General features: G+C 44.0%; 1 protein-coding gene across 4 annotated transcripts in view; it reads left to right on the top strand.

Annotated features, from left to right (window-relative positions):
• The window catches only part of atxn7 (ataxin 7), a 112,427-nt gene that overhangs the window by 34,947 nt on the left and 52,386 nt on the right, over positions 1-25,094 (top strand). The window contains exons 1-3 of one of the 4 annotated variants that reach the window (XM_012960532.3): positions 11,131-11,307; positions 12,157-12,381; positions 12,524-12,586. In XM_012960532.3, the coding sequence (XP_012815986.1) occupies positions 11,304-11,307; positions 12,157-12,381; positions 12,524-12,586 (292 nt within the window). In that variant the 5' untranslated portion in view covers positions 11,131-11,303. 4 annotated transcript variants of the gene reach the window in all.

Raw genomic sequence — 25,094 nt, 5'->3', positions numbered from 1 at the left:
TTGATCCCAACTAAGATATAATTACCCCTTATTGGGGCAGAACAGCCCTATTGGGTTTATTTAATGGTTAAATGATTCCCTTTTCTCTGTAATAATAAAACAGTACCTGTACTTGATCCCAACTAAGATATAATTACCCCTTATTGGGGGCAGAACAGCCCTATTGGGTGTATTTAATGGTTAAATGATTCCCTTTTCTCTGTAATAATAAAACAGTACCTGTACTTGATCCCAACTAAGATATAATTACCCCTTATTGGGGGCAGAACAGCCCTATTGGGTTTATTTAATGGTTAAATGATTCCCTTTTCTCTGTAATAATAAAACAGTACCTGCACTTGATCCCAACTAAGATATAATTAATCCTTATTGGAGCCAAAAAATCCTGTTGGGTTTACTGTGTTTAGCTGGATTCCTAATGTGCTTAGTGGCACTGCTGTGTTTAGCTGGATTCCTAATGTGCTTAGTGGCACTGCTGTGTTTAGCTGGATTCCTAATGTGCTCAGTGGCACTGCTGTGTTTAGCTGGATTCCTAATGTGCTCAGTGGCACTGCTGTGTTTAGCTGGATTCCTAATGTGCTCAGTGGCACTGCTGTGTTTAGCTGGATTTGTGATGTGCTTAGTGGCACTGCTGTGTTAAGCTGGATTTGTGATGTGCTTAGTGGCACTGCTGTGTTTAGTTTAAATTCAGATGTGCTTAGTGGCACTGCTGTGCTTAGTTTAAATTCTGATGTGCTTAGTGGCACTGCTGTGTTTAGTTTAAATTCTGATGTGCTTAGTGGCAATGCTGTGTTTAGTTGGATTTCTGATGTGCTTAGTAGCACTGCTGTATTTAGTTTAAATTCTGATGTGCTTAGTGGCACTGCTGTGTTTAGTTGGATTTCTGATGTGCTTAGTAGCACTGCTGTATTTAGTTCCATTTATGATGTGCTTAGTGACACTGCTGTGTTTAGTTTAAATTCTGATGTGCTTAGTGGCATTGCTGTGTTTATTCCACTTTTAGATAATATTCTGTGGCTTCCAAATGTACAGATTCCCAGCTTTCAGTATATTTGTACTTATTATTGAATTTTGTGATCAATTGCACAAAACTTTTTAGAATGACTTGTCAAAACCTGTTGATGGCACAGCCCTGTCTGTCTTGGCATTCCTAATGCGGTTCAATAAAATAAGGGGGGGAATTAAAACAACATAAATATTCTTCAACTAAAAAGAAGCAGTTCATGAAAATTCTCAGGGCGGAATCGAACCCTGTGTCAGTGGCTTAACTCTTACCAGTTGTATATTCTCCACCTTATTGTGTGATGCCCAGTGAACCTTTTTTTTTAATCTAAAGCAGCACATTTGATTTGGGCTGTGACATTTTAAGGCAGTTTTCATTAGCCTGACATTTTTATGCTTTGTAAATTATTTGTTTTATTATTTTTTTAATCTGTAGCTTCCCAGTTACAATTGTTCGAATTGTTGTTATGCTTACTTGCCCTAGCAACCAGGATCTTGTAATAGTCCCAGAGTGAAAGATGTGCAGGAAAGTGCCTACAGAGTGAAATGAACAGTAAAAAAGCAATCCTGGCAATCTGGTTATCGGGTTTACTGATACAACTATTTTAATTTTCCCCTTAAATGTCTAGGTTTTGGGTCATAAAGGGGAGTTATTGTCGCAAGTTCAGGTGGGGAGTTGGTATATATAGTGCTTTATTCCATATATTTCACCTCATGCTTGGGGCAGGAATAAAGGCCCAAGACACAAACTAAATGAAACCTTTGTTGTGAAATAAGTGATAGCAAGTATTTTTTTTTTTTTTTAAATATTTTGTAGCTGTATCCAGGTCTGGGAGTATAGACTGTTATAGCTGTAGAACCACAGCTGCTTTGTTTAGATAAGTAGTCTATTTTAACTGTATGAACACCCTATTTTTTATGATTTAGTAGTCATCTTAGCTTTAGAAACCCTCCTACTTTGTTTGACTTGTGTCATGATTTTTATGTTGTAGTTTTTATTACTAAATTACACTGTGTCCATTACAAATAATTAATTTAAATTTTATTCCTGAACCAACAAATGTATTTTTTAAGTTGTAATATTGGTGTGTAGGCACCACCCCAGTGCATTGTGCCTGAGTCTGAGCTTTCAGAAGGAGCCAGCGCTACACATTAGAACTGCTTTCAGCTAACCTATTGTTTCTCCTACTCCCATGTAACTGGAGGAGTCCCAAGCCGGACTTGGATTTCTTACTATTGAGTGCTATTCTGATACCTACTGGGAGCTGCTATCTTGCTCCCTTCCCATTGTTCTGCTGATCGGCTGCTGGGGGGGAGAGGAGGGGGATATAAGTCCAACTTGCAGCGCAGCAGTAAAGAGTGACTAGTTTATCAGAGCAGAAATCACTTGGCTGAGGGCATCTGGGAGATTAAAGGGATACTGACACCAGAAATAAAACCTTGTTTTACATCTATCATAACGATGAAATTCCGGTTGGATAACGATATTATCTGTGCATGTGTATCTGAGCCCCCCCCCTTTAGATTAGTGGAATGGAGCTTCCATTTGAAGCAGCGTAGGGGGTTCCTCACGGGGAGGGCAGTGAGGTTGGGGAATGCCCTTTCTAGTGATGGGGTAATGGCAGATTCTGTTAATGCCTATAAGAGGGGCCTGGATAAGTTTTTGAACAATCATAATATCCAAGGCTATTGTGATACTAATACCTACAGTTAGTATTAGTGTTTGTATATATAGTTTATGTATGTGAGTGTATAGATTGGTAAGTATAGGGTGTGGGTGCTGGGTTTACTTGGAAGGGTTGAACTTGATGGACTCTGGTCTTTTTTCAACCCTATGTAACTATGTAAATATGATGATATCCTCGGGTGATCTACATTGTATTTCAGGACATAATTTTCATATGATTGTCATCTGGCAATTATTAATGGTCAGAACATCGTCCAATTAGTTGGTCTTAGGACATTAATCCTACAAGTTTAATCTGAATATTAGTTTTAGATTGTTGCATTAAAACATATGATCAATACCTGAACATTTATTTTAAGACAACTAAAATGTTATCGTCTGTGTCCAGCTTCAGTAGTATGGTTGAGCTGTAAGAATTCCCAATTTAACTGATTTAGTCCGGATCAGTGTTTCTAAAGTTGAGCTGAACTTTAGAAACACTCCAGCTTTGCTCTGGTTTACCTGTAGGAACCCTCTAGTTTTATTTGCTTTAGAATCTCTCCTGCTTTATTTAGCTCAGTAGTGGGGTTTAGCTGTCGGAACACCAAAGTTTTATTTGGTTTAGTATTCCAACCTAGCTTTAAATAAACACCTCTTTTATTTAGCCTTTAAAAACTCCCCAGTCTTATTTGGTTTAGCAGCTTAGCTTTAGAAGCATTCCTTTTTTATTGGCTCAGGAACTGGTTTAGCTGTAGAAACACCCTAGTTTTATTTGGTTTAGTAGTCCAGCTTAGCTTTAGAAGCACTCTTGCTTTACTTGCCTCAGTTGGCTGGTTTAGGTCTAGCAACACCCTAGTTTCGTAGTTCAGCTTAACTGATGCTTTATTTGGTTCAGTAGTTTGTCTCTCTGGACTATTGCATTATTATTATTTTTCATCTGTATTTTTATTAACAAATTTAATTTTTTACATTACAGTACAGGTATGGGATCCCTTATCCGGAAACCCGTTATCCAGAAAGCTCCGAATTACAGAATGCCCGTCTCCCATAGACTCCATTTTAATCAAATAATTCAGAATTTAAAAAATGATTTCCTTTTTCTCTGTAGAAATAAAACAGTACCTTGAAATTGATCCCAGCTAAGGTATAATTACCCCTTATTGGGTGCAAAACAATCCTATTGGGTTTAATTAATGTTTTATTGATTTTTTAGTAGACTTAATGTATGGAGATCCAAATTATGGAAAGACCCCTTATCCAGAATACCCTTGGTCCCGAGCATTCTGGATAACGGGTCCTATACCTGTATATATGGCCTTTTAAAGAGGCTATTACATAATTGCAAAAGTTATGTTGAAATACAACCAGCTGAAGAATCAAACAATATATTAAGTTCAGCACCTATACAGGTAACAAACTTGTACTTGCACTTTTTACCAATGATTTATAAGCCATCCATATCATAAGATGATTGTATATCCGGGGTTTCCTTCCTTGGAGTGAGGGATAGGAGCTTGTTGCTTGAGTTATAAGATGAACCAATGATTTGATGCCAGACCATGCAATACAGCTCTCGGTGGGTAACTTGTCACTTGCACTAATCCTCTCTGTGGGATAAAAAAAGAAGGAAAAATAACACTCGTAACAAATAAATCGTAGATTATATGTACTGTTAAAAATGCAGCCCAATTTAGAGCCAGCATGGAGCCACGGCTGATTTATGTTTAATCCGGGTTTCAAAGCCCGTAAAACGAGTATTTTCTGCCGATGTTTGAAAGTTGTCTTGGAAACATGTAGAATGCATTTAAATTACTTTTTAAAGCTTGCTTTAACCTTAATTGTATTGAATGCAATAAGCAATATGATACAGAAATACTTTTTTGGGGGCTGGTAGCGATTTATGGACAACATTAATGGAAAAAAAAGCCAAACAGAGGTGTTGTGGCCAATCAGGAGAGAGCATGGGCCCAATGAAAGTATTTTGTATACAGTTAACCTAATATAATTGGAACTGTATAGAACAGTGGTCCCCAACCAGTGGCTCGTGAGCAACATGTTGCTCCCCAACCCTTTGGATGTTGCGCCCAGTGGCCTCAAATAAAGTGCTTACTTTTGAATTCTTGGCTTGGTGGCAAGTTTTGAAGGCATAAAAACCAGGTGTACTGCCAAACAGAGTCTCCTATAGGCTGGCAGTCCATATTGGGGCTGCCAAATAGCCAATAACAGTCCTTATTTGGCACCCCCAGGTACATGTTTCATGCTCGTGTTGCTCCCCAAGTCTTTTTACACTTAAATGTGGCTCACGGGTAAAAAAGGTTGGGGACCCCTGGTATAGAATGTGGTTGTGTACAACTAATTGTACACAAACTAAGTGTTTTTGTGATTTTAACTTTTTGCAGCTTATCAGAATATTTGTAACAGTAATACAAAGATTATTTCCTCCTGAAAAGTTAGTCTACAAGTTTACTAAAAATTATTCATCGAAATCCCTCCCCCCAAATGTAAGTTTGTGCATTGTGTTGTAGCCAATTAGGTTAATATTTGGAATAGTGGAATAGTGCTTATATGCCCTGGGTACCCCTGGAACTATAGCAGGGTGACTGTTACCCCAATGTTTCTATATATCTGTAACCTTGTTATGGGCTAAGGGGGCCCAGCCTGAAGGCCAGTTAGGGGGGGATTTGGGGTGAGCGCTTATTTGTGCCCTGGGTACCCCTGGAACTATAGCAGGGTGACTGTTACCCCAATGTTTCTATATATCTGTAACCTTGTTATGGGCTAAGGGGGCCCAGCCTGAAGGCCAGTTAGGGGGGATTTGGGGTGAGTGCTTATTTGTGCCCTGGGTACCCCTGGAACTATAGCGAGGTGACTGTTACCCCAATGTTTCTGTATATCTGTAACCTTGTTATGGGCTAAGGGGGCCCAGCCTGAAGGCCAGTTAGGGGGGATTTGGGGTGAGTGCTTATTTGTGCCCTGGGTACCCCTGGAACTATAGCGAGGTGACTGTTACCCCAATGTTTCTATATATCTGTAACCTAGTTATGGGCTAAGGGGGCCCAGCCTGAAGGCCAGTTAGGGGGAGATTTGGGTGAGTGCTTATATGCCCTGGGTACCCCTGGAACTATAGCAGGGTGACTATTACCCCAATGTTTCTATATATCTGTAACCTTGTTATGAGCTAAGGGGGCCCAGCCTGAAGGCCAGTTAGGGGGGATTTGGGGTGAGTGCTTATTTGTGCTCTGGGTACCCCTGGAACTATAGCAGGGTGACTGTTACCCCAATGTTTATATATATATATCTGTAACCTTGTTATGAGCTAAGGGACCCAGCCTACATGACAAGGTACAGTTTGGGGTGAGTGCTTATAACAGGAGTATAAATTATTAGTTCTGAAGGCCTAGAATGTTGTTTCACATTTTACTAGGGATGCACCAAATTCAGGATTTGGTTCGGTATTTGGCCAAGATTCTGCCTTTTTCGTCAGGATTCGGTTTGAACCGAATCTGAATCCTAAAAATCGTGTGACTTTTTGTCACGTAAACACGGAAGTTGAACATTTTTTAAATTGAACCCTTCCAAAATCTAATTAGCATATATCAGAAAGCTAGTGAATGCTGGGTAATATATATAATGGGGACTGGAATGCTGTGGCAGTGTCAGGGTACATTGTTGTTTGTTCTTGTGCCCTAATACAGGCAGCTGCTCTCATGTGGAATTGTTATGGCCACTATTATAAGTCTGCGCCAAAGTTCACTGTGCGATTGACAGGCTGAGCAGTAATACACTGCATGCCAACTGTGGGTGTGCGCACCTGTGTGTAAATACCCCTGGGGTTCCAAAAAAGAAGTCAGCAGAGCTATCCATTTTTGTTTCATTTCATACCCTGCACTAAATCCATTAAGTCACTTTTCACCTGCTGTAAAACTGCTGTAGATTGTTTCTCATGGTGACTGCGGGTCATTGTGATAACCTTGCCTTGGCCAGTAGGTGTGGTGTAAAGGCTTGTTTATGTGACCATTTCACTCATCATCATCAGATAGCAGAAAAAGGTATTAAAAGAAAATATGATTTTGACAAGCTTCAGTGCCGTGTATTGGCATGCCACATAGACTATAAATTATAGTATAGGCTGTCCCTATAGGAAACAGTGGAAGCAGTGACCAAACAAGAAGTTCATATCCTCAGCCAGCATCATTTAAATTCATTCAAAGGCACAGTATGGAGTAGCACCCTCTGTTGGCCATTTTATTGTATTTATAAAGCTCATTTCAAGGGCAAGTAAAGCAGCAAATGTAACTTCAATATTCTGTATATCTAACTGTATTTGTTATTAAATATCTCCTTTAAAGAAATTCTTCATAAAACCTGCAAATTACTTAGTACAATACAAAGTTAACACCCTTAAATGGGGTCTTTGTTAACTTTGATTATGTTTTAGAATGGCCTTTTCTCAGCAACTCTTTCGTTTGTCTTTTTTTTCAGAGTTTTTTTAATTATTTGCCATTTTCTTCTGCCACTTTCCAGCTTCCAAAGTGTAATGCTGTCAGGTTTTTTGGGGTCACTACCAAAAAAACTATTGCTCTATGATCCTACAGTACCACTGTTACTTTCTATGACTTATCTTTCTATCCAGGCTCTTGTGTGTTTATTTTATAGTCAGTAATTTCTGCCAGTGACTACTTCCTAGGGTAAATTGGAGCCTTCCAATCAGACAGCTGTTGAATAAAAACCTCAGCAGAGTATGCTAACTACTAACACTAATATTATTCATAGTATGCCGGATTGTAAAACGTTCATATCTACATTGGCAATATATGGTGCACAGATACTTTTACTGTTTGGAAGGTTTTGTCTCTTACAATGAGCTGTGACTGTGTAGCAGTGGTTTTGCTTTGGGGACTTGAGCCAACGTTTTGTTAAAAATTTGGTTGAATCCTAGCACATTTGACAAGTTAGTGTTCCCCATGTTGGCCATGCAGAAAGTGGCCCTGGGGGTACCTTTGTGGATGGCCTGGTTACTGTGATCTCTTTATCCCAAATCAGCAGATTCTAGGTGGAAGTGAAAGGGAAGTGTGGCCCCTCACTTCCTGTATATGTAATAAAACTTCCACCAGAAAAGAGGGATTGACAGGTAACAATTCAGATAGAACATCTGCAATCCAATTGGCCCAAAACAGCCTCACCAACTGATTCCTGAACATATCTTAGATATCAGTCGCAAAAGCCACTTTTCCGCAAATCCTTTGAAAACTGGTAGTGTGACTAAACACGTTGGGCACATGTGACTTTGCCATAGGAATGTATTGTTGTGTGCGGTCTGACTGGTTGGAGTGACTAAGGCTGTCCAGCTAATTAGACTCAATGTATTGCAAAATGAAGATGAGCAATTGGCTTTAAAGCTGTAGGTTTTTATTGAGAATGATTAGTCACATCAGGAGTTTGTGCGCAGAAAAGATGCCAGTGAGAAGCAAGTGTGATTCATTGCAGATTTAACAAATATTGTACCATTCAGCATCAAATTGCATTATAACAGTTTAGGTGTTTATGTACAATAGGGCTATTAAGATGAATATAACAGGCCATGACAGTACCGGATTAGTGAGAGACTGCAGTGTTTGCCCCAATAGAAGGTTTTAGATGCAGTTATGTTGCTGCGCTGGCTGCATTTCCCAGCACCCTGTGTAAGGCAGGATTCTTAGCAGGTTATATGCTAGGCAGGAAGGGGTGCCATATCAGCTAAGGGTCTCTTGCTACTATCTCCCCCTGCTAGGCAGGTGTATTTGCAGCATAAAGAACTGGACAGGAAGGGGTGCCATATCGGCTGCCTCCAGCACCCCCAGTTAGGCAGGTGTATTAGCAGCATAAAGAATTGTTGCTTCCAGCAGTCTTACTATGTAAGCACCCTGTTAGGCAGTTTTATTATTAGAGTAAGAGCTGGACAGGAAAGGGTGCCATGCCAGTTGCCCCCAGCAGTACCCCCAGTTAGGCAGGTGTATTAGCAGAGTAGAGGCCGGGCAGGAAGGGGTGCCATATCAGCTGAGTGCCAGTTGCCCCCAGTTAGGCAGGTGTATTAGCAGAGTAGAGGCCAGGCAGGAAGGGGTGCCATATCAGCTGAGTGCCAGTTGCCCCCAGTTAGGCAGGTGTATTAGCAGAGTAGAGGCCGGACAGGAAGGGGTGCCCTATCAGCTGAGTGCCAGTTGCCCCCAGTTAGGCAGGTGTATTAGCAGAGTAGAGGCCGGACAGGAAGGGGTGCCCTATCAGCTGAGTGCCAGTTGCCCCCAGTTAGGCAGGTGTATTAGCAGAGTAGAGGCCGGGCAGGAAGGGGTGCCCTATCAGCTGAGTGCCAGTTGCCCCCAGTTAGGCAGGTCTATTAGCAGAGTAGAGGCCGGGCAGGAAGGGGTGCCCTATCAGCTGAGTGCCAGTTGTCCCCAGTTAGGCAGGTGTATTAGCAGAGTAGAAGCCGGGCAGGAAGGGGTGCCCTATCAGCTGAGTGCCAGTTGCCCCCAGTTAGGCAGGTGTATTAGCAGAGTAGAGGCCGGGCAGGAAGGGGTGCCCTATCAGCTGAGTGCCAGTTGCTCCCAGTTAGGCAGGTGTATTAGCAGAGTAGAGGCCGGGCAGGAAGGGGTGCCATATCAGCTGAGTGCCAGTTGCCCCCAGTTAGGCAGGTGTATTAGCAGAGTAGAGGCCGGGCAGGAAGGGGTGCCCTATCAGCTGAGTGCCAGTTGCCCCCAGTTAGGCAGGTGTATTAGCAGAGTAGAGGCCGGGCAGGAAGGGGTGCCCTATCAGCTGAGTGCCAGTTGCTCCCAGTTAGGCAGGTGTATTAGCAGAGTAGAGGCCGGGCAGGAAGGGGTGCCATATCAGCTGAGTGCCAGTTGCCCCCAGTTAGGCAGGTGTATTAGCAGAGTAGAGGCCGGGCAGGAAGGGGTGCCATATCAGCTGAGTGCCAGTTGCCCCCAGTTAGGCAGGTGTATTAGCAGAGTAGAAGCCGAGCAGGAAGGGGTGCCCTATCAGCTGAGTGCCAGTTGCCCCCAGTTAGGCAGGTGTATTAGCAGAGTAGAGGCCGGGCAGGAAGGGGTGCCCTATCAGCTGAGTGCCAGTTGCCCCCAGTTAGGCAGGTGTATTAGCAGAGTAGAGGCCGGGCAGGAAGGGGTGCCCTATCAGCTGAGTGCCAGTTGCTCCCAGTTAGGCAGGTGTATTAGCAGAGTAGAGGCCGGGCAGGAAGGGGTGCCATAATCAGCTGAGTGCCAGTTGCCCCCAGTTAGGCAGGTGTATTAGCAGAGTAGAGGCCGGGCAGGAAGGGGTGCCCTATCAGCTGACTGCCAGTTGCTCCCAGTTAGGCAGGTGTATTAGCAGAGTAGAGGCCGGGCAGGAAGGGGTGCCCTATGAGCTGAGTGCCAGTTGCCCCCAGTTAGGCAGGTGTATTAGCAGAGTAGAGGCCGGGCAGGAAGGGGTGCCCTATCAGCTGAGTGCCAGTTGCTCCCAGTTAGGCAGGTGTATTAGCAGAGTAGAGGCCGGGCAGGAAGGGGTGCCCTATGAGCTGAGTGCCAGTTGCTCCCAGTTAAGCAGGTGTATTAGCAGAGTAGAGGCCGAGCAGGAAGGGGTGCCCTATCAGCTGAGTGCCAGTTGCCCCCAGTTAGGCAGGTGTATTAGCAGAGTAGAGGCCGGGCAGGAAGGGGTGCCCTATGAGCTGAGTGTCAGTTGCCCCCAGTTAGGCAGGTGTATTAGCAGAGTAGAGGCCGGGCAGGAAGGGGTGCCCTATCAGCTGAGTGCCAGTTGCCCCCAGTTAGGCAGGTGTATTAGCAGAGTAGAGGCCGGGCAGGAAGGGGTGCCCTATCAGCTGAGTGCCAGTTGCCCCCAGTTAGGCAGGTGTATTAGCAGAGTAGAGGCCGGGCAGGAAGGGGTGCCCTATCAGCTGAGTGCCAGTTGCCCCCAGTTAGGCAGGTGTATTAGCAGAGTAGAGGCCGGGCAGGAAGGGGTGCCCTATGAGCTGAGTGTCAGTTGCCCCCAGTTAGGCAGGTGTATTAGCAGAGTAGAGGCCGGGCAGGAAGGGGTGCCCTATCAGCTGAGTGCCAGTTGCCCCCAGTTAGGCAGGTGTATTAGCAGAGTAGAGGCCGGGCAGGAAGGGGTGCCCTATCAGCTGAGTGCCAGTTGCCCCCAGTTAGGCAGGTGTATTAGCAGAGTAGAGGCCGGGCAGGAAGGGGTGCCCTATCAGCTGAGTGCCAGTTAGGCAGGTGTATTAGCAGAGTAGAGGCCGGGCAGGAAGGGGTGCCCTATCAGCTGAGTGCCAGTTGCCCCCAGTTAGGCAGGTGTATTAGCAGAGTAGAGGCCGGGCAGGAAGGGGTGCCCTATGAGCTGAGTGCCAGTTGCTAACAGGAGCCCATGTGGCCGCCTGGGAGAGCAGATCAGTGGCTGCCGGAGTTCGAATCAGGTTTCCTTGTTCCTCCCTGTGCTGTCATTGTGGGAGGGGGCAGGGAGTGACGTGCCGGGGTTAAGGAAGCCCCAACGATTCCGATCTGCTCTCCGGAATCCCCGGCAGGGTCACGGGGGGGGGGTTGGAAGGAAATTGAGGGTCCCGATGGCGCGTTGCGATGCCCCAGGAGCTGGGAGCTGCCTCCGTCACACAGCCGGCTGACTGATGGGTAATGGCATGGGGGGGGGGGGGATGGGGAACACGGATCGGGGGCTCCCGGCACTTTAACCCCATAGCTGCCCGGCGTGCCCATCCACATATTGGGGCTTTCCAAGCTGCTGCCCTCCGGTCATTCAGTTAGTGCCCACATTGATACAGGGGGTTGTAACATCAGAACAGCTTGAGGGCTGCCGGTTGGATAAATTTCCCCTCCCCTGGAATTTGAATCGGGGGCCGCCTGATCTCCAATCCCTTTGCCCTCTTACCCCCCTCCCTCTCTCCCTCCCGGGGCCGGAGGTACAGTTGAAGGGCCCCTGCCATTGCTGGGGGTGCTAGTCCCCTGATATCAAGCAAAGCGAAAGTAATGGGGCATTGGGATGCCCAGCCTGCGGCCCTCCAGTTGTTGATGTGCAACTCTCAGTGTTGGCTGCCGGTGGGATTGTGAGAGTTCCAGTTGCACAGCTTGGGCATCCCTGTGTGTATAGGAAAGAATATGTAAGCATTGCTACACAATTGCCCAGCCCCTCCCCCACAGGGGCCCCTGGGCGCAAATGCCCTCTCCGTCCTGCCCTAACAGCGGCCCGGCTCCCTCCCTTGGGCTCTCACTTCCTCCCTAGTCTGTAGCGGGTCGGAAAGCGAAACTGCCTGGCCCGGCTGCAAACTTGGATCTTATTGATCGGGGGGGGGGGGGCTACATGCTCCGGGTAGCCGGCTAGTGGCCAATCCCTGCTCCATCCTCCCGGTGCCTTTGTGCCTGACCTCTGACCCCGCAGCTACTCCCTAAAGCCGAGCCTCCTTAAACCCCCGAGTGGCGCTGGTTACAGTGTAGCGGAAACATGCCTTTCTTGTTACATTGTAGCGGAAAGAATGTCGGAGAGGGCCGAGGATGACGTCACAGGGGAGCAGCAGCAGCGCAGAGCGGCGGCGGGCAGGCAGCAACGGCGGCAGCAGCAGCAGGGAGAGAGCTCGTCGGCAGCAGCCATGGCCGCCGGAGGGGATCGCACATCCCTGCCCAGTCCCGGAGCCATGCTGGGGCAGCCGTGGGCTCACTGGGTAGAGGCAGTGAAATTACACGGGCTGGAAGGTGAGTCTCTCCCCCTCCGTGTGTGTGTGTGTGTGTGTGTGTGTGGGTGGGTGGGTGCTGTGCCGTGTGAGGATGGTGACTGCCACCGCTGCCGGTGGGCGCTGCACTGATAACCGCTCTTTGGGCTGCTCTTGTTTTGCAGAACTGGAGGAAAGTTGGAAGGAGTGCGATAAAAAACGGGAAAGCATGCGACTAAGCAGAGAAGGTGAGTGCGATCCGACTACTATGGATAGGACTTCCTGTTACTTTGCTGGGAGCCTGCACTTTGCAGGGATGTTAGCCTCTCAGACCTGGGTGCTGCATGTTAGCCTCTCAGACCTGGGTGCTGCATGTTAGCCTCTCAGACCTGGGTGCTGCATGTTAGCCTCTCAGACCTGGGTGCTGCATGTTAGCCTCTCAGACCTGGGTGCTGCATGTTAGCCTCTCAGACCTGGGTGCTGCATGTTAGCCTCTCAGACCTGGGTGCTGCATGTTAGCCTCTCAGACCTGGGTGCTGCATGTTAGCCTCTCAGACCTGGGAGCTGCATGTTAGCCTCTCAGACCTGGGTGCTGCATGTTAGCCTCTCAGACCTGGGTGCTGCATGTTAGCCTCTCAGACCTGGGTGCTGCATGTTAGCCTCTCAGACCTGGGTGCTGCATGTTAGCCTCTCAGACCTGGGTGCTGCATGTTAGCCTCTCAGACCTGGGTGCTGCATGTTAGCCTCTCAGACCTGGGTGCTGCATGTTAGCCTCTCAGACCTGGGTGCTGCATGTTAGCCTCTCAGACCTGGGTGCTGCATGTTAGCCTCTCAGACCTGGGTGCTGCATGTTAGCCTCTCAGACCTGGGTGCTGCATGTTAGCCTCTCAGACCTGGGTGCTGCATGTTAGCCTCTCAGACCTGGGTGCTGCATGTTAGCCTCTCAGACCTGGGTGCTGCATGTTAGCCTCTCAGACCTGGGTGCTGCATGTTAGCCTCTCAGACCTGGGTGCTGCATGTTAGCCTCTCAGACCTGGGTGCTGCATGTTAGCCTCTCAGACCTGGGTGCTGCATGTTAGCCTCTCAGACCTGGGTGCTGCATGTTAGCCTCTCAGACCTGGGTGCTGCATGTTAGCCTCTCAGACCTGGGTGCTACATGCACTTTGCAGGGAGGTGGGGGGTTGTTTAAGGAGGCACCTCTAATCTCTGCACAGGGGCTACTGGTTTCCTCCCCAGAGCTGGTGCACCAGTCTCATGTAGGGAATGAAGTTTGAAAGGAGATGTCTGTACAATGCTTGACCCTTGTTAATGGGTAATAAAAAGCAAACTTTAATTTACGGCTTCCCAGTGCACAACACAAGGAATGTCGAAAGACAACTGCTAGCGCCTCATTTGACAGCGCCCCAATCACAGGGACCAATGAATCAAATATAGTCAAATGTATAACTGGCATACACATTAAAGAGCAATTATGAGAGTATTGTGCTGTATAACGTGGGTATGTTCAACTTAATATATGAGTTCATTTTCTATTGATTAGGGAAGCACATTACTATTGTACTATTCACTTCCTGTTCTGAAGAGCAGGAAGCTTCTCCTGACCCAGTTTTGTAAGGCTATTGCAGTACTAAAGGCCATTTCCTGGCATTTTTTCACTCATACCTGGCCATACAAGGTTTGGTTCCTAAGCTATCTAACCAATTGGACATTTATTGTGCAATTCAAAAAAATATGTGTATGGCTAAGTTCAATAATGGCCATTGGCTAAACTGGTTTTTTATTTTCCCCAACAATTTTAGCATAGTAGCACTAAGCTACATTGTCCAGTACACTTGTTTGGGGGGCCCATATAGGGATCTAAATGAATTGTATTCACTAGATCTGAGGGTCAGATATGCTTCCAGTTGCATTTAAATGTCTGCCATGTCGAAATATAGGTGCAGCCAAAGTTGTATATATAATTTGAGACATGTTGGTGAGCAATAGGAGTTCTTTAGGTATTGACGCAGATTGTTTGCCATCTCCAATCTCTGGACGTTAAACAAATGGGCTGTAGATGCTACCATAATATTTGGAGCAGCAGTAACTTACAGTGAGACATCAGAAGGGATATTATTGGAGCTTTCATAGAAACATACAAACTGTTGCAGTACTCTTCATCAGGAAAGGCCTTGTGGGCAACCAACTTACACTTGCTGCTCCAGTCAATGAGTACTGTAGGCGGTATAGTAACATACTTCTTCCATTGCCCATTGTGGCTACAACAAAAACAAAGCACTTCTTATGAGAAGAATTTGGTTTTGTTGAGTTCTGGCATTTTATATGAGGGATTTTTAACATTTGGGTCAAACCTCATAATGTTTAGTTTGTCTCCATGAAACAGCAAAATGTTGCTCACAGCAGAGAACAGGAATAAAACGTGCATAAGTAATTCTTAACCAGTTCTTGGGTCTCATACCAGATTCCTAGGCCAAATGTGGGTCCCCTGGATAATTTTAAAGTAATTCTGTCTTAGATGAAAAATGTCAGTGCTTTTACAAACCCAATCTAAATACAAAGTGCTCTTGGCCTGCCAACGTGCTTAAAGGATAAGCAAGTCTTTACTTTACATTACTCTTAGCAGCCCCCAGAATAACACACCTTTCTCCCTACATGCAGATTTATTTTGTTGCTCAATTACAAGCACCTGAACTGCAGCTCTTTTACTGACTTCCTTGTCTACCATGAAGCTCCACCCCTTTGCTTTCTGAGAACCTTTTCTCTCTCTGACTATGATGACCTCAAAGAGCTGCCTACTGGGCATGCTCATTGCCTTTGCTCCAAATAAAATCTATTGGGCATGCCCAGTACGCACCTCTTTGAAGTCATCATAGTCTGAGAGAGAGAGAAGGAGGGCTCAGAATGCAAAAGGTGGCGGAACTTCTCACTAGACAAAGGAGTGTGTAAAAGAGCTGTAGTTGAACTAGCTGTAAAAGAGAAATAAAATAAATCTGGATGCAGGGAAAAAGAATGTTATTTTGGGGGTTGTACAGAGTAATTTTAGAGATTAAAGAAAAATTATGTACTTTAATTCTTTAAGGAGTATGCATCACTGGTAAAAGTAGCAATTAAAATAGAATGTACTATTGCCCTACACTGGTAAAAGTTGTGTTTGCTTGAGAAACCTTACTATAGGTTATATCAATGCCCTGCTGGGTAACCATGGGAGCAACCAATCAAGCTGGAAAATATGAGAAAAGGCACAGGCTACATAGCGGATAATAGATAAAAACCATTGTATTCTACAGAGCTTATCTGTTATCTACTATGTAACCTGTGCCTTTTCTCCTTTATCCAGCTTGAATGGCTGCCCCCATGACTACACAGCGGGGTATTTATATAAACTATAGTAGGGTTTCTGTAGCAAACACCCCAGCTGTACCAGTGCAGGAATGGCTGCCCCCATGGCTACACAGCCGGGTATTTATATAAACTATAGTAGGGTTTCTGTAGCAAACACCCCAGCTGTACCAGTGCAGGAATGGCTGCCCCCGGGGCTACACAGCGGGGTATTTATATAAACTATAGTAGGGTTTCTGTAGCAAACACCCCAGCTGTACCAGTGCAGGAACGGCTGCCCCCGGGGCTACACAGCGGGGTATTTATATAAACTATAGTAGGGTTTCTGTAGCAAACACCCCAGCTGTACCAGTGCAGGAACGGCTGCCCCCGGGGCTACACAGCGGGGTATTTATATAAACTATAGTAGGGTTTCTGTAGCAAACACCCCAGCTGTACCAGTGCAGGAATGGCTGCCCCCGGGGCTACACAGCGGGGTATTTATATAAACTATAGTAGGGTTTCTGTAGCAAACACCCCAGCTGTACCAGTGCAGGAATGGCTGCCCCCATGGCTACACAGCCGGGTATTTATATAAACTATAGTAGGGTTTCTGTAGCAAACACCCCAGCTGTACCAGTGCAGGAATGGCTGCCCCCGGGGCTACACAGCCGGGTATTTATATAAACTATAGTAGGGTTTCTGTAGCAAACACCCCAGCTGTACCAGTGCAGGAATGGCTGCCCCCGGGGCTACACAGCGGGGTATTTATATAAACTATAGTAGGGTTTCTGTAGCAAACACCCCACCTGTACCAGTGCAGGAATGGCTGCCCCCGGGGCTACACAGCGGGGTATTTATATAAACTATAGTAGGGTTTCTGTAGCAAACACCCCAGCTGTACCAGTGCAGGAATGGCTGCCCCCGGGGCTACACAGCAGGGTATTTATATCTATAGATATATGGGTACTGACTGATGCAGGTAGCACTGGTTCTGCACCGCTGAGAAACACAAGTAATAAAGAAAGTTGGGCTGCAAAATGTCATTAGGATCCTAGTGTGTACAGTATGTACACATTCACTTCACCCCTTTGGTTAGATAATAGAAATGCTGCTAGTAACCCAATAACCAATGTGAAGGTCCAGGTGCACTCTCCTTAGATCTTTCAGGAAAGGGAACGGAAATACAACTAAAATGATGAGGCGACAGTCACTTAAAGTAGACCTGATAAAGTGCAGATTTCGAAAACTTTATTTAAAGAAATTGCATCTCATAAAGAGAGCCTAAAAGGGGCACTTAATCATAGCTCATTTAGCCATAAAGCGCATAAGGTTCTATTTGTGAGATGCAAAACAGCTTTTCTCTTTCTGGATCATTTGAAATCCTGGCAGGGGAGGAGGGACTAAAACATTGATGTTACAAATTGTAGCAACTTCTCCACAGCTTACAGCTAACCCACAATGCATTGCACTGAGATGTTCCTTTCCTTATTGACATCGCGTGTGCAGCAGGGAATTGTGGGATTTGGAGGATGCAGGCTGAGGACAGGCGCGACTACTGTTACATTTTATTTGAGTCTCAAATTAGTCATTAATTAGTCTTCAGTTTTTTAATTGATGTATGTTCCAAAGTTGCTTGCGTTTATGTTTACTTTTTAAAAACTTAAGTTGTGTTTGGGTGGAGTTCCCTTTAAATAAACCTGCACTGTAGCCTGCACTACGTGATCCAGTTTGTTACTGTCACCTTATCATTCTGGTTGAATATCCCCTTCAGTTGTCATAGTTGAAATCAGATTCATAGAAGGATAGGTGACATACAGTCAATACTGGATTTGTAGGCATTATTTTCAGTGATGCACCTAATATATAATATTGGATGTAGCCAAATTCTCCATAAAATATTCTCCATATTCTTATACCCTTTTTTGAATGTACCCTCATCATTAGGAAATGATGAATAATATATATTGCCTGATTTCAATCTGGGCTAAAACCTATTTGATGTCCCTCGGCTTTTCGTAGTGGGTGGCACATAGATTTACAAAGCAGAGGGATTTCGGGTACCACAATTCATCACTTCACATGGAACAGGGTGAGGGGGGTTAGAAAAAGGTTTGTACAGGTATCGTGGATTTCTTTCAGTCTTTGGAATCAAAAAGTTAGGCACCTCCAAGTGATTGTATTTACTTTCCTAATACCCTGGGCCATTGCTCCAGTTAGCAGAAAACCGCCCGGCCCGCAGTTCTTTGTGGAGAGCACCACAGAGTGATCCTGTTATTCTGCTTCTTCAGTATTTAAAATTCCGGGGGGCGAAGCATTGACAGCAGAGTGAAAAAGCCAGCTTTTGTTTGAGTTTAGCGTTTCAATCTACTGTGCATGTAGACCCGCACAAAAAAACGGAGAAATAGAATGAGAATCAATCTGTGGTGTTCGCTTGGATGAACCCAGAGCTGGTGCCATTATCTGGTGGTAGTAGCACCAACCCAAGGTACCAGGTAAGTGAGTACAGTCACTAAGGAGGTTCCTTTCTTATATGGTACCTCTCCTTTAAATACTATCACTTTCCTTATGTGCATTCTGTGCCGCACAGGTCACTGGGGTTTGTTGAAAGCAATCGGATCCTTTTTTAGTGTGTATGCATTTAGTCCCTGAAACTCCAATTTACAGCTTGCCTGCTCAGGGGTGAGCCGCGTTGGTTTCACAACTTCTAATTTCTCTTTCAGTTTTTGCTACTGAACATTGTACTTTCTCTGAGATTTGCATTGGTGCAGTTTCAGAACAGCTGATAGTTAAAGTACAAGTAGGGGACCTGTTATTCAGACTGCTTGAGATCTAGGGTTTTCCATATAAGGGATCTTTAAGTAACCTTAAGTCTACTAGAAAATCTAGTAAACATTAATGAACCCAATACGATTGTTTTGCCTCTAATAAGAATTCATTTTATCTTAATTGGGATCATGTACAAGGTATCGTTTTATTAATACAAAGATACAGGAAATAGTTTTTTTAAAATGGTCTGTATGGGAGATGGCCTTCCCATAATTTAGAACTTTCTGGATATTGGGTTTCCAGATCCCATACCTGTATCACTATTTGGGGAGTAGGTGAGACTGCAGATTCAGTTTTGTGGAACTTAGGTGGTGGCTTAGAAAACCTAATACAAAAGTGCAGTCAGTCATTATACAAGGACATCTGTCAGGTGGCAATTCCTGGGTTCCTCTAGCAGCTTGTGCCAAATAAACTGGGTTCTAATACCATTATTAATGCTTCTAATATTGAAGTGATTCACCAGTACCTGGTGCAAAATTGCCCCTTATTTAAGTTGCTGGGTTAACACTGCATTGTCCCACCCTGTGCTCCAAACTGTACGTTTTTATAACAAGCACTTGGGTTACCACAAACGTGATTCATAGCACAGATGTGCTTCATATACCGAAAGTAGAGAATCTAGCAATTAGACTTTCGCTTTATTTACTTAAAATAACTAGTGCACTCATTCTTCATAGTAGAAAGAATTATAGTGAAAACTAATAGATACATTTAATAAAAATGTAATTAAGTACGTTTCTGTCCTGCTGAGAGGACTTTTCTCAAGACAAGGTTCTCTTAGCAGGACCGAAATGTTGACGAAATTAAGGGCAGTGGCACACAGGAAGATTAGTTGCCCGGGATAAATCTTTGCTATTGTGGGTGACTAATCTCCCCAACATGCCATCCCACTGGCAAGAATGTAAATCGCCGGTGGGATAGCATTCTTGTCGCTTCGCAAGGAAACTTCGGGCAACTTTGGGAAAACGAAGCGACACGTATGCCACCCCACCAGCGATTTACATTCTTGCCAGTGGGATGGCATGTTGGGGAGATTAGTCGCCCACAATAGAGAAGATTTATTGTGTGCCACTGCCCTAAATAACAGGGCTGTGGAGTCGGAGTCGGAGTCAATTTTGGGTACCTGTAGTCGGAGTCGGCAAAAAATGAACCGACTCCGACTCCTACTAAATTTAAATGGGAATAATAAAAAAAAAAAGCAAGTTTAAATGTCCCAATTCACAAACAGTCATAATTATTTCTCTGCTATAAGAATAAAGCCCAATGCACGCAGTGCATAAACGAACACGTTGAGTGACCATGAAGCTTTTCATTGACTGTATGAATGTATAAAATACATTAGCATACTAAAAACAGAGGAGTCGGAGTCGTGGAGTCGGAAGTATCAGAAACTGAGGAGTCGGAGAATTTATCTACCAACTCCACAGCCCTGCTAAATAATCTTTTCCACTCATGGGCACAAAAGTCCTGTGAGTGCTCCAATTTTCTATATGGATATTGATATTCCCTTAGATGCACCAGTGCTAGTTGGGAGTGTGTATGTGTATATATATATATATATATATATATATATAATATATATATATATATATATATATATATATATATATATAATATGCACACCCAAACTTGTTATCTCTAAGGAAGGTCGCTGATACATGTATGAGTATGACACTGTGAGCCCAAGTGGGGTTGGGAAATGGTTCCAGCAAGTCAGAGGCCAACAAATATGGGTTCCTTTAGATCTCTGAAATGTGTCTAACTAAAAAATAAATTTATTTAATTCTGCTATTTCACTCATGTCAAATAAAGGGGTATTATTTCTCTTTAAAACTTCCTGGCCATACACGTTGAGATTTTAGTCGGCAGATACACAATACATGAACAGATATTATTGTTATCTCATCGACTAAACAACCAATAGCCATGGTATACAAATTGTTGGGACGATAGTTCAGAGCCCACACGTGGTCTGAAAATCATACTTTGTTTTGTATGATTATATTGGTACGTGTATGGCTTATTTTAGGATTGAGATTTATTTATATTAACTCAGCTTACCAGTCATAGGGTAAGAGTATAAAAAACAATACCCATTTGGTGCTTCATTATTTAAAAAATAATTTTATTGTTCATTATTTAGAAAAAAAAGTATTTTTTGTTAAAAGAGAAATGTTTTCAAAAGTTCTATTTTGTTTTTCTTTTTGCTCACATTGAACAGAGGTGTGTATTTATATGTATATACTGCCCTGAAAGCAATGGGTTAAGTTCTGTTGGTTCTTCTATATGAATACAGAGAATAAGTTTTGTTGGCCAGCAAGCAATCAATTCCACTATAGCATATGTTGTTGGTGAGATAGCGGAAGGGTCTAGTCTGCTGTATTGGCTGGATACTGTCGCAGAGACGGTACTTCTAATACCTCAACACAATCCAGGGCCTGAAGTTACATTAAGTGGCAGATTTTTCAAAGAGTGAACTTAGAGCCTTAACCTCTTTCTGTTCACTCCTATGAAATGTTCAGTAGCTTATTTATTAAATGTCCAACTCCAACTTTTACACGTTGCTTCTATGCTTATAAAAATGTATGACACTTTGATAAAGCTCCCCTATAATGTGCAAATGGTAGGACGGAAGTGCCATGGTTAGATGATATGTTCCTTTACATGCCCAATGGCACTGTATGTCTCCGCGAGACTGAGCAGATGGAACAACCTGCAGCGGACAATGGACCAATAACAGGCACTATTTAATAAGTTATAAACCTGTGCATAGGTGCCATGGTGTTGCAACAACTTGAAGGAGCGCCCACGGGGCCTGGCGTAATTCCCCACATACAGCTCCCCTATAGTTACGCCACTGCAATATGAGGGGGACCGGCAGGTGAGAATTAGGCCTGGGTCATTGGGGCCCATGGTGGCCCGGGGCAGCCCAGTCCTGCCAGCCCAGTCCGACCCTGCTTGTCTGAATATCACAATGCCCAGAGCAAATATTTCTTTGGATATGCAGTGTTTGAGCAAGAGAAACATAAAGGAAACCACCAAATTGATTATGCAATTTTATACGAGGCATTTTGTTTCAAATGAAACTATTACATTGATTTGCTTTTCTTTTTAACACCTGTTTCATGGGGTGTTCACATTAAAGGGCCGGATTTATAAAAAAAGAAAATGATTGTGTCAGTGGTACAGTATTTGTTTCATGTGCCCAGTAAAGATCTTTCCTCTTTATAAATACTTGCAGCTCTGCTGGGTTCAGCCATGTTTTATTAGATTTAAAACCAAAACTCCAGCCAGTCTATAGAGTTAGGTAGAAGCTTAGATAAAACATATTCATGAAGTGCCACTAAAAGTCCTATGAGAAGATGTATCAGGCTATAAGACTTTTTCTCATACATCTCTTTAGAAATGGTGATGCATTTTTAAGAGTGCAGGCTAAATATTTATCATTATGTCCAATTGTTTTAAGGCATATCAATTACTGATGTTGCTGGTCCTTTAAATTGACTTTTGGTTTGCTTTAAACTGTGATATTGTAAGATCATTTGAATGTGGGCTTTGAACAGACCGGGCATTGAATAGACTTGAAGACGAATAGAAGAAAATCCTCTTAAAAAGAGTGTTTGATCACTTGCTTCTCAGATCTCAGGAACAAGCATCACTGGCTGTGGCACACAAGGTGGTTTTTGTGCACTGCCGTCCAGCGGAGAGTAGCGCTGGCAAAATGCACCTGTCTGTCTGTCACTGCTTCTAATGTTATTTAATGTAAAGCACCCTGCCTGACTTACACAGAGTAGTTCTGATGGACCCAAAGTGCTACTGGTTGACCATCACTAAATATAGCACACGGTCAGGACTGTATTAGCACTCACCAATCAGATATCCACACGCCTCATGCTCACAGCAATCTTATATAGAAACTTTATTCCTCCACACTCATAACAAGATTGCTGTGGGTGCTTTCTACTGTTGTCTATACAACCGTTAAAAAAAAAAAAAAAAAAAAAAATATATATATATATATATATATATATATATATATATATATGTATATATAAATAAAATATCTATTTTTTCTTTTGTATATAGGCACCCAAGGTCCTAAAACTTCCACTCTAGCCAATGGCCCTTGGGTTCCCATTTGCTAAATCCAACCCTATGTACAGGTATAAAAGCCCTTCCCCAGCTGGCATTTAAGTTTTATCGGCATGAGAACCTTCCCATACATACTCATGTTGCTACATTATTTGTAACATTCACACTTCCCCTTTGGAGTTATTGCGAATTAAAATAATATTGGCCAATTCAAGGAAAAGAAAAGAATACGAATGTTAATAAATCTGCCCCTAGTGTGCCCTTTCCCTAAAGGTGGCCACACACGGGGCGATTTGAGATCTTTCAAGATCATTCAATCAGCCACTAACGTTCAGGGCTGAAACGGCAGATAAGGAGGTAGAAACAGTAGGATTTCTACCTCCTTCTGCCTGAAGGCAGATTTTGATCAGGCGCCTTCTATGGCGCCCGATCAAAATCTTTTAACCCGATCGGCGAGTCGACCGATATCAGCAGCTTCCTGCGATACCGGTCGACTCGCCGACTTGCCATACATGCACTGAATATCGTACGATATTAACGGTGCATGTATGGCCAGCTTTATTGTTTCAGTAGTTGATATCTCTAGCTTATGGAGACATCAGTGGTGTTAAAGCAGAGCAGCATTGTGATTAGGGATGCACCGAACCCAGTTTCCATTCCAAGGGATTCTGCCAAATACCGAACCAGATCCTAATTATATGCTAATTAGGATTCGGATTTGGTTCGGCCAGTACCGTGGATTCTGACCCCTGCCGAAAAAGGCCGAATCCTGGCCGAATACCAAACTGAATACTGGATTCAGGGCATCCCAAATTGGGATGTACTGTGAGCAGGGCGTGTTGGGGGCCCCTGGAATGTTGCTATCTGCATCCCTGAAAGTCTGAGTACTATATTACACTGGAGCAATCTTGCGTGCATCCTAGTGATTTACTTTCCAATGGGCAGTGCTAGTCTGTGGGTGCTTAATAAGTAACTCTAAGAAAATGCTACTTGCAGTCAAAGTCTAGGATGCATGATAAATTTTAAATTTAACTTTCAGTTTCAGGGTTTTTGGCCCAAGTCATGGATATGTATTATGGCTCATTTAAATTGGGAAGGAGTGAGTAGTAATAGTTATTACACTGGACCAGAAGGTGACCTCAAACTGCCATCTTTGTGCGTAGCTCCTGTATGGCTGTTGGTGGAAAGATGGTGGAAATAAAACTGTGTTGGGCAAACGGCTGACACTTGTCCATGGGCATAAGAGGGCATTTTCTTACATAATGCAAAGCAACCGACATTAGTAACTGCTTATGGTTGATATCATCACACCAGTTATTTTTCACCTTGTAACGGTGTATGGCTCATCCTGTACAGAGCTAATTGTTTCTCTCTCTGTCTGAACTGATGCTTCGTTTGCTCTCAAATCTGCCATTGTAGCCCTCAGCATATTGTCAGAATCTTTATTCCTTCTCCATTGTGAAAGCTTTGCTGTGTTATATGACACTGTCTCATACAATTATTGCCCAGTGCCCTGATGACTTAAATTTAGAATGCCTTCTTTAGAATGCTTTTGGGTCCAGTATCAGTGTGAACTTTTATTTACCCATTTTACATACTGATAAACAATGGGATCTAGTGCCAAACCTATAGCACTAGCTATGTTCCCAGTTTAGTTGCAGATAATGGTCTCAGGCAAATGTATTTGACATTAGTGTCAGATCCAGTAAGAAGAATATCTTGAATTGATACTGACATTGCTCTCACCTAATGGCAGCAGGAGATTTTTGAGAGAAAGAAAAAAAACACACAGAACTAACATTTTGTCATCTGACTGTGGCACAATCATGCACAGAATGATCAACTCTTTAGGACAGATCTCCAAAGAAGCAGATGTAGCTATTAAATTAGTAGGCTGGTAAGAGCTGATCCAATAGCTTGGCCTTCAAGTCAGTGATCAGATTACATTTGGGTGTGTTTAGTGCCATTGGCTGTAAATCGTACCTATAGCCCAATTAGCCGAGCGCCATCCATGCAACAGTATTTTTTGCCCACCTGATGGATAACTGAACAATTTCTGATCAGATATTATACACGGAAGCTAATAGACTGCCCTTTATAAGAGACAGACAACCAATCTGACCCATGGTGAGAGCACAAGAGTAATAACCACCCTCATCTCGTACTCTGCAGAGAGTCAGGCCCAGCACCCTGGGATGTGGGGTGGGGGCACTGTCATAAATCTACAGTATCACTTTAATCACTTACAGTGAATTTCTGCCTTCCTAGAATGTGTCTGTGGTGTACATTTAAAGTGGTTTATCATCACCTGCTTGTGACCTACTGCAATATACAGCCTTCTGACTTAGGAGAAGAAAATAGTCGCTGACTGAGTACAGACTGAATGCCTGCCAAGCTGGGAAGAAGCCTGTGTCAAGTGGAAATGACATAGTTGCCCTGATTAAAAGGGTGGGGTCCTGGAAATCCAACTTGAAGGTTATTAGGGCAAGATTTGGGGTGCACTGTGCTATGTAAACT

This window comes from Xenopus tropicalis, chromosome 4 (genome assembly GCF_000004195.4).
Source record: "Xenopus tropicalis strain Nigerian chromosome 4, UCB_Xtro_10.0, whole genome shotgun sequence".
Lineage (NCBI taxonomy): Eukaryota > Metazoa > Chordata > Amphibia > Anura > Pipidae > Xenopus > Xenopus tropicalis.
This window is presented reverse-complemented; position numbering and strand designations above follow the sequence as displayed.